Source organism: Chelonoidis abingdonii, chromosome 25, assembly GCF_003597395.2.
Source record: "Chelonoidis abingdonii isolate Lonesome George chromosome 25, CheloAbing_2.0, whole genome shotgun sequence".
Taxonomy (NCBI): Eukaryota; Metazoa; Chordata; order Testudines; family Testudinidae; genus Chelonoidis; species Chelonoidis abingdonii.
Genome location: NC_133793.1, coordinates 10473563 through 10483603, shown reverse-complemented (window position 1 = coordinate 10483603; position 10041 = coordinate 10473563). Strand labels below are relative to the sequence as shown.

The following is a 10041-nucleotide window of genomic DNA, read 5'->3' as shown; positions in this document are numbered from 1 at the left end:
GTAGGTAATTGTAGACTGCAATCAAGTTGCCTGTTAACCTTATCTTGATAAACGAAATAGATTGAGCTCCTTTAATCTCTCACCATAGGCATGTTTAACTCCTCATGACCAGCACTGTAGATGGCTCAGGCTGAGGCTTCTTCACAAAATTCCTAGTTAGGGAGGGAAGGTATGCAAAAGCCTTGAAGCCAGGGACGGGAGTAAACAGTGCATCGCACTATATTCAGCAAATGTCATAAAATGCAAGGTATTATTAGGACAGTGCAAACCAGAGCAATTCAGGAGGAAGGAGAAGATATATTTCCTGGGCCGGGAAGCTGCTGAAGGTCTAGAAGAAAACCTAGGGGACAGATGGTTTAGAATAGGGTGTCACTGACTTCCCGCCCCTCCCCCCAGAAAAATCACCACAGAACTAGGACCTTGCAGGGTGATTTGAGTGAGGAAAAGAGTGACTCTCCCTAGCACCTCTATAAATAAATTGCTGGGCTCAATACACTCTGGCAACGTCCTTGGTGTCTCTGTTGGTGTCCCTCCTGGGTTCTATGTTTTTTGCCACCCCAAGCACGGCAGGCAGGTGGCTTTCGGTGGCGTGTCCGTGGGCGGTCCGCTGGTCACGCGGATTCGGCAATGCGTCTGTGGAAGGTCCATTGGTGCCGCGCCATCAGCATCCCCGCCTCTGAATTGCCGCCGAAGCCACGGGACTGGCAGACCTCTGGCAGGTGCGCCGCCAAAAGCCGCCTGCCTGTCGCCCTCACAGAGACTGGCAGGCCGCCCCTGGCACGGTCTTGCTGCGCTGGTGCCTGGAGTTGCCCCTGGGCATGATGGACCCATCCCAGTCCCAGATTCACATACGTCCCCAGTCCCAACTTCATCCCATCAGATCCCCCCACCATTTCCATTCCCCCAAAGCCCCCTCCTCCCAAGTGCCCCTCCCCCACCAGCTCACCCCCTCCCACCTCTAGATCCCCCTAATTCCAGGGCAGTTCTAGCTCCTTTGGGCGGTGCGTGTCCCTTTAAATCCCAGGCTCCTTGCCCTGACCAATCACAGGAGGGCTCCCCGTACAACGACGGGGACAAGACTGGCCTCTGGCCAGAGCCAGTTTTCCCTAGTCCTCTCCTTGGCCCCGCCTTCCCCCCGCTCCGTCCCCCGATTGGCGAACCTGGAAAGAAGCTCCGCCTCCCACCCCTCCCTACGTCCAATGAGAGCGCTTGAAGGATTCGGAGTGCTGCGGGGATTGGTGGCTGGGCCAGGCCAATCGGGGCGCGGCGGGTCGGCTATATAAAGCGGCTTCGGGGAGCCAGGGGACTGCAGTGTTCAGCGCAGCCGGCGCGCAGCACGGGACGTCGGGCACGGCGCCGGCTCACACGGGTTCTCCTCAGCCTCCCCTCTGGAAGTTTCCCCTCAGAATTGTTTTGTTGTTTTTTTAAGCCCCTCACTTCCGCTTATTTTCTTGTCCGCTTCCGGGTGACTTCGGCTCGGCTTCCGGTGGCGTTTCCCAGGAGCGGCGGGGGGCGGGTTGCGATGCTGTCAGCGGGGGCGCCGGGGGCTGGCGGCCGGTTCAGCGTGCTGAGCTGGGAGCAGGTGCAGCGGCTGGACCAGATCCTGGGCGAGGCTGTCCCCATCCACGGCCGGGGCAACTTCCCCACCCTGTCCGTGCGGCCCCGCAGGATCGTGCAGGTGAGGGGGGGGCGTGCGGTGTCCCTCAGCCCCCGGGTCCAATGCTGGCTAGAGCCAGCCCCTGGCAAGGGGGCGGGGGGGCCCTTGCCATGCATGGCCCTGGGGAGGTGGGGGGGCACCTGGCTCCCACTGTGCACAACGCTGGGGGTGGGGTGCCTGGTGCCCCCTACTGGCTCCCCCCATGTATGGGGGTGGGGGATGCCTGGGTCCCCACTGTGCACAACGCTGGGGGGAGGGGTGCCTGGGTGCCCCCCCCCCCCACTGGCTCCCCACTATGTATAGAGGTGAGGGATGCCTGGGTCCCCACTGTACACAACACTGCGGGGTAGGGGTGTCTGGGTGCCCCCCCACTGGCTCCCCACTATGTATAGAGGTGGGGGATGCCTGGGTCCCCACTGTACACAATGCTGGGGGGAGGGGTGCCTGGTGCCCCCCCTGGTTCCCCACTATGTATGGAGGAGGGAGTGGGGAGGTGCCTGGCTCCCCACTCTTCATGATATGGTGGGAAGGGACCACTGGCTCCCCAGTGTGACATAATGGTGGGGAGGGTCCCTTGTGCATGGTGCTGGCAAGGGGGCCTTGTATGCTCTCCTGCAACCTGCCTTCCTGTTAAAGGTCACCCCTATCCTGTAGAAGCGTGCGGTGGCTCCTGCCCAGCATTGCTCATGGGCCAAAGCGGATCTGCTGCAGTCCTTAACAATGGGCTGTTGGAAGCCAGCAGATCAGCTAGCAAGGCTGGGTTCAAAGGGTCCCCCCTACATGAGGATTGTGACTTGGCAAAGGCAGCGCTTCCAGTGGGAGCTGTTCTGACCCGCTTCTGTTTGAGAAACTGCCACGGGGATGGGAGGGAGCTGTGATATGCAGAGACCCAGTATTTTCTGCCAAAGGGTGTTTCCCTCTCCAGAACAACTTGTGTTTAAATCCCCCTGCTTGATGAGAGACAGACTGCATGTTTGGGCAAGGGCAGTTCCTCCATAGTCGAGCATGCTATGGAGCTACCTGAAACTCATCCAGTTTTTTCCAAACCAGCTGGTAGGCTCCCTGCATAGGAAAAGGAGGTCACAAGAAACTTTAGAGGCCACTGACTCTCTGATTTTTCATATGCAGTTTGTGCAGAAGTTTTGGACTCTGCCCTGATGAGGCTGCACTCAGGCTGGTCCTGTGCTTGCTCTCTCTGTCTGCTTATATGGGGCTTGAAATCTGCTGGCAGAAAATAAAACTGCTGAGACAGTGAGATCCAGTCTCTCACCCTTGGCATCTTGCCACCCAGGCTTAGGAATTCTCCAGCTGAAGCAAATATTTCTACTAGCCAAAGCTTAGATAGTAGATTTTTCACTCTACATCCATCTCTTACTATGCAAGGCCTCTGGTTCTTGCTGCTACCTCACCCAGACTGAAGCACATGATGTACAGGAAGCCAAGGGGTCATCACAGGCAAAGTCATTCAGTATTGCCTTCGGATTAGATTCCCTGTATCTGTTAACATTCTTCTGCGTCTTGGCTTGTCCCTTGTCTTCATGTTGACATTTTCCTGTTAAACTAAAAACTCAGTCTTGGATCCCGGACATCCTGCATTAACCTAATATCTTAATCATGTAAATGGCAAATAGCAAAGTTCGTTTAAAACTGCCACATCGGTAGAGGGCAACATGGGACTACTTTACTGCACATATTAAAAACAGATGTTTGTAATAACTAAATTCAGATTCCATCAGCCCAGGCTAGGTTCTGTAAGGCTATGAGAAACTTTACGATAGGATAGATGCAGCAGGTACGGCAAAAATTGCACTAATGGGCACCTCAACTAGTCTGATTTTTTTCCGCTGGTTAAAGCAGTACAGTTCAGCCTCTGCATATTCATGGAAGGGAGGCTTCTTCATTCCTTAGTAATGACTCATCAAATGTAAAATCAAGCATGTTGGTTTCTAATTTAAAAACCTATTCAAACAAACCAAACTGGCTTTCACAAGAAACTAATCTAGGATTTCAAGATCTCTACCTCTCGGAGTACTTGGTTTAAGTTTGGAAATTGAGCAAATGGCATTTGAAAATGCCTTTTTTTAATACGAAGCAATATTTCAGCTAATATAGAGCCCTTATAGTTATGCTAACTCAATTGGACCTCCCAAATTTTGTTGAAGTGCATATATATGACATGAAAGATTTAATGACGCAAATGATAGGAAGCTATTAGAGTGCAAAGCTTGATTTGTCTAGAGCAGTGGAAAGCTGACATTGGCAGAAGCTAGATATCTAGCATCAAATATTCCACCAATTGTGAAACTTAATGTCCAGAGCCGTAACTAAACTAAAGTGAAACCTTCTTCCTTTAGTCTTAACTGTGTGATAGCGAATTAAAGGATGTTTCCAATCTCGCCACTAGCAACTTACTGTATATACTGAGGACAGTAATTCTGAGCAGGCACGTTGGCAGTCTCAGAGTTTAGGTCCGAGTAATCTGAAACAATAACCTAAAAAGGCAGTCACTTTGTAACGCTTGGTTATATATAACTAGCTACTCAAATGATGTAGAGAATACCAGGCCAAAATACAGGCAGGTTTTGTTAGTGGCTGCCACCTGATTGTCAGAATCGCTCAGCTGTACCATATATAGTGAGGTACTCTGTACTACTGACCTGCTTCTGATGAAACGGACAATCCTCTTAGGAACGCTAGTCTATCCCCCTGTATGCTTTATCCTAGTGCCAGCAGTGAGTAATAGATTTCAAATGCTCTTGTCCCTCTACAGTTGGGACAACAGATACTACTACTTGTATCCAGTCTTCTGCATGGGCAGGTATCATTTGGAACAGTGCAGTGTGATCCATGAGAGAACACTGACTCTCCAGACATTTGAATCCTACAAGGCTTGGTTCAAAAAACCTAGATAAATTCATGGGGGATAGGTCTCTCAGTGGCTGTTAGCCAGGATGGGTAGGGATGGTGCCCCAGCCTCATTGCCAGAAGCTGGGAATGAGTTACAGGATGGATCACTTGGTGGTTTCCTGTTCTGTTCATTCCCTCTGGGGCACCTGGTATTGGCTGCTGTCAGAAGACAGGATACTGAGCTAGATGGATCTTTGGTCTGACCCAGTCTGGCCGTTCTTGTGTTTGATTTGTGCCTAATCCTGTTGCTATTCTTATAAATTAGAATTCCTCATTGACTTCAGTTGGAGCAGGATTGTATTAGGCAGCTGGACACATAGCCAGTGTACTACCTTCATGGGCTGTTCGTGTTTCAAACTCTTCTGGCCATGAGCATTCGGACTATTCAGAGAACTGCAGCCATAAACCCCCTTGAATTTCAGAGAGCAGGGATGTTGAATCCTGGATCTGAAACATCTTCTAGGTCTTGGATGAATCTAAACTCAACTGGGGTTTGAGTTCCTATTACTTGTGTGCAGCAAAGACTTTGAGACTCGTGTTAATTTAATCCAAATCCTGGTCCTGACTCTGCATCAATCTTCTTGACCCATATCAAATACTAGACTGACTAGTATTAAAGTGTAGCCCCTACATCATATTCAAAATAATATGCACATGGGGGAAAGATACAATTTTTGTAGCTCTGGTTTAACATACATTCACTGTGATTGACCATAATTGGTATGAAGTTTCTTACTTCGTACGCTGAACTTATTTGACTTAATTATAAACAATTCCTAAATAGAAAGCATTCTTTGCCCATTGAATGGGAGATGGAAATGTCCGCACAGTATGTGAGAATGAGTGACCAAGTTATGCATGGTCTGGAAATCTGGTGTGAGCTTACTACTAACTACTTAATTGGCCCTAAAATTAATCTACTTGACGTGTCAGTAAGGGTGCATGCGCTGGTGGGGATTTGACATCTCTAATAGTAGATGGCTTACTTTTTCCCTGTGGCTTGATATATGAATCTTACAATTTGACAGTGAGTCCAGGCGAACGTCCAACTTAACTCCAGTAGCTCCTGCCAGAGAGTAACTAGGAAATGTCAGCATAAGAACCACATCTTGTAAAATCACAAGTGTGTAAAGTTGTAAAATTTCATGTTTTTCAACATTCACAACTTTCACCAGAATACCCTCTACTTGCTTGAAAGTGCTGTTGCAGACTTGCAGCTAGGTGATACTAGCCTTCACAAAACTAGCTGATATAAAGTAGTGTCATTTTGATACCATTAACCTTCCAGTGAATATTGGTGGCAAGATTAACTTCCTGTTAAGCTTGATCCAAAATGGAATTCTTGAAGTCTCGTTCATGGACCTGACACATATTGGTTGGTGGGATACCCTGTCCAGCTGGAAAAGGAAGAGTCACCATCAGAAATAGGTACTTTAACTGAAGGGCAGCATTAGGATTAGTTGAAGCTCTATTGTTAGCTTCCACTTAACTAGGAAAACTTTACTTGACTGGAACTGATTCCAGTTACTTTCAAAGTTGTGGCTGAACTATTTGTTCTGGAAGAGTTCCTCTTGGGGCCCAACACTTCAGTAATTTCAGGGGCACATTAGGTAAATCAAGTTGAGGACTAGCTTTTTTTTTTTTTGGTAGGATTCTTAGGCTTTCTTGATGTTGGTTTCACAGCCTTAATTTTCAACTTTTTGTCTGAATATCCTGATATTAAAGGAAGATGAAGAATGAATCTGTGCCAAAGTGCTCAGTTTGAGGTCCTGATTGTGTGTAATAATATAGAACTCAAATGTTTTGCTAAGAGGAAGTTACCATACTCAATTGCTAGCTGATGTCTGGAATAGGTAGTTCATATTTTATGATCTTGGGGTTATTTCAGCCTAATGCATGTTTAAGTCATCAGGAAAGTGATTCAGCTTCATATTAAATAAAGCTTCAAAGGTGTTGTATATGTGGGTGTGTCAATATTGAGGAGGCAGGATTAAAATTGCTCAAGGTAACAACACCTGTTAGATTAAAAGCTGCCTCTTAAACCTAGCAAGGTGTCAAATACAAAATACAGACACACTGGAAATAATTAGGATACACTTACTAGTTAAGACATGAACTTGCACACTCATGGCAAGTGCATTTCAGCAACTCTAGCTTCTTAGTTTGCCTTTGAGTCTTGGCAAAGTTAGGAGAACTTCTAAAACATGTACAAATACAGCTACTCCAATCAAAAACTGGGACTTCACTGTTTCTGCATTTGGGCATTTCTCCCTGGATCAGTTGCAGTTCCAGATTAATGAGCCAAAACTGTTACCTAAGACTCTTATTTGATAAGAATCAAGAGACTTGAGGAAACAGATCTTGCAGTGAACCTGCTCAGACAGTTGCTGCCTGGAGATAATTGGGTGGGAGCAGTTAACAGCTGTAGAACAGAAGCAGGAGAACAGATATTCACTTTCTGCCAGGAGCACACCAATGTAAGAACAAGCAGTTGAGGACCCTTTTAAATCTGGTGACTGCTGCAAACATGGAGCCTTTTGAAGTGTATCGGTCTCTAGCCTTTGTCTCTGGAGTACCTCCAAGCTTCCCTGCCTGTAATAGGAATGATAACCTGTCTCCTTTCTGTTATGCTGGCATGACCTACTTCAACATGCAGGCCCAATTTCAGTTCTAAATCCCATTCTAAGAACACTACCTTAGTACTATATAGACAATGATACGCACTCTCTCTCTATCTCAGGTGGTCCGCAGCCGTCTGGAAAAGAAGGGAATTGCCGTCCATAATGTCAGGTTGAATGGCTCAGCAGCTAGCCATGTCCTACATCAAGACAGTGGCCTAGGGTACAAAGACTTGGACCTCATTTTTTGTGTGGATCTGAAGAGTGAGGATTCTTTCCAGCTAGTTAAAGATGTGGTCATGGACTGCCTCCTGGACTTCCTCCCAGAAGGAGTAAACAAAGACAAGATCACCCCCATGACTCTGAAGGAGGCATATGTGCAGAAACTAGTGAAAGTATGTAATGAAACAGACCGCTGGAGCCTTATATCACTGTCTAATAACAGTGGGAAAAATGTGGAACTCAAATTTGTGGACTCTCTCAGACGGCAGTTTGAGTTCAGCGTGGACTCCTTCCAGATCATATTGGATTCGTTGTTACTATTCAGAGAGTGTTCAGAGAACCCCATGTCTGAGAACTTCCACCCCACAATCACTGGGGAAAGCATGTATGGGGACTTTGAGGAAGCAATGGACCATCTCAGGAACCGAATCATCGCCACCAGAAACCCAGAAGAAATCAGAGGTGGTGGGCTTCTGAAGTACTGCAATCTCCTGGTGAGGGGGTTTAAGCCCAAGTCAGAAGTAGATATGAAGGCGCTACAGAGATACATGTGCTCCAGGTTTTTCATAGACTTTTCTGACATCGGAGAACAGCAGCGGAAGCTTGAGTGTTACCTTCAGAGTCACTTTGTTGGGATGGAGAGCAAAAGGTATGACTGCCTAATGACCCTGCACCGGGTGGTGAATGAGAGTACAGTGTGCCTGATGGGACACGAAAGGAGGCAAACTCTGAACCTCATTGCCATGCTGGCGGTGAGGGTGCTCGCTGAGCAGAACATCATCCCGACAGTAACCAATGTGACCTGCTACTATCAGCCAGCACCGTACGTCAGCGAAATAAACTTCAACTACTACGTCACCCATGTGCAACCCCTTCGGCCTTGCAGTCACTCCTACCCAACATGGCTTCCTTGTAACTGAGCATGGACAACACTCTCCAGGATCGTATTCCAGGGTGCTCCCTGGCCTTGGCAGCCTTCTGGAAGAACTGTGACAAAAGGCAATGTACTGGACTCTGTCTCAAGAGTTTTTTTTCCCAAGTTTGTTTGGAACTAGCTGTGTCTGCTGTACGCTGTGGAGATTGGATGTGCAGTGTTATGGAAACTGTAGATGATCCAAGATGTTTACAGGAAGACTTATGAATTATGTAGGCAATGGGGGAGTTAGGGGGATTGTAGGGTTAGATTAAAGGTAGAGCTGCACTGCCCTGAAATGCAAATCAGTCTGAATTTCCTTTTCATGCAGGAGGTGTTAAGGGTTGTGCAGACTCATGGTTTCTGAAGATAGAAGCCAGAGTGGCTGATTCCTTTGAAGGACCAAAGAATCCTGTTAAGTGCCTGTAACAATATAAACATGACTGTACTGTAAACCTTTATTTTTTTGGTCAGGGGCTAATGTTCCTAAGTGCTTGTGTGGGGATGTCTCAAGATGAAAATGTGTGTATTTTATTTTGGATGAGAGGGGTTCATTTGATCATTTCTAGTAACATAACAAACAGATGTTGGATTGCAGGTTACACGTTAAGGCTTTTGGCATGGCTTGCTGCTTGTGAAGGTCCAGCTAATAGTATCTCATAATAGTCAAAGCTGAATCACACAGAGGTGGGGGTTGGCACTGAATGTATATGTCTAATTGTAACATGGGACACTGGGGCTGGGGAAGAATTGCGTTGCAGAGAATGCTGGGCAGAGCTTTATGGAAATGAGAAGCAGAGACCTATCCAAGTAGTCACTAAAAAGCGCCAAAATCTGCAGTGCCAAAATTCTCGGCTAACTTTTGTGTACATAAACAGCAACGCAAGGGCTGTCTTTGGGAGTCTGCCCTAGGTTATGCTAGTACAAAGCTGTATTCCTTCTAGGGAATTTGAAATGCTGCTACCTTTTGCCATGCAATGTGGTTTTAATGCACAACCAACCAGTGGCCAGCTGGGCTACCTGGGAAAGACCAGGCTTGTCCTGAAGCACAAACCAACTATTGGCGAGTCAAACCATTAACCATAGCAGTTGATTTTTATGTAGTCTGGAGCCAGTTTTAGGTCAAATGCTTCAAACCCTGTCGCTCCAGTATTCGATTCAGTCTTAGAGCTCTAGCAGATTCTCTTAATACTAGCCTGCCTTGGCTAGAGAAGAATTCTGCTTTTCTGTGCCCTTGGTCCTTTTGTCAAAAGCAGCCTGTTTTTCAGCTACACAATTCCACATCTGAGCAACAGATAGCATTTTACATTCGTAATCCCATTAGAAATGAAAGATGACTTCTTTTTGTGTATAAAACCAAAAGAAAAACCAAAACCCCTTTAAGATTAGCTTTAGGAAAAGGTATGTCCTTTTTTAAAAAAAAAAAAAAAAAATCAAAACAAACCTTTATGCCTGAGAGCGTTTTGGTGTATCTTATGCAAATATTCTGCCTTTGAAGTTGTGGTGTGTGTATGGAGTACAAACAGTCCTGCCCTGAGTTGTCTGGATTGCTTACCCGTTCTTTTGCAACATCACATTGAGACTTAACTATGCATGGGTTTGTGAAGCTGGTACAACTGAGACATCAGGCATCTTCTGCTCAAAAAGTAAGTGCGCAGCTCTGGGAGTACACAACACTAGTCACTTCATGGTGCTTCTTCAAAGGCTAATATACTTAAGTATTT

The 10041-nt window shown here is 46.9% G+C and overlaps 1 protein-coding gene across 1 annotated transcript; it reads left to right on the top strand.

Annotated features, from left to right (window-relative positions):
- Window positions 1–1328: 1328 nt before the first annotated feature.
- On the top strand, window positions 1329–9829 carry TENT5B (terminal nucleotidyltransferase 5B). Its single transcript, XM_032802901.2, has 2 exons — window positions 1329–1678; window positions 7305–9829. The coding sequence occupies exons 1-2, from the start codon at window positions 1523–1525 to the stop codon at window positions 8322–8324; spliced, it is 1176 nt and encodes a 391-aa protein (XP_032658792.1). The 5' UTR covers window positions 1329–1522; the 3' UTR covers window positions 8325–9829.
- Window positions 9830–10041: the final 212 nt, after the last annotated feature.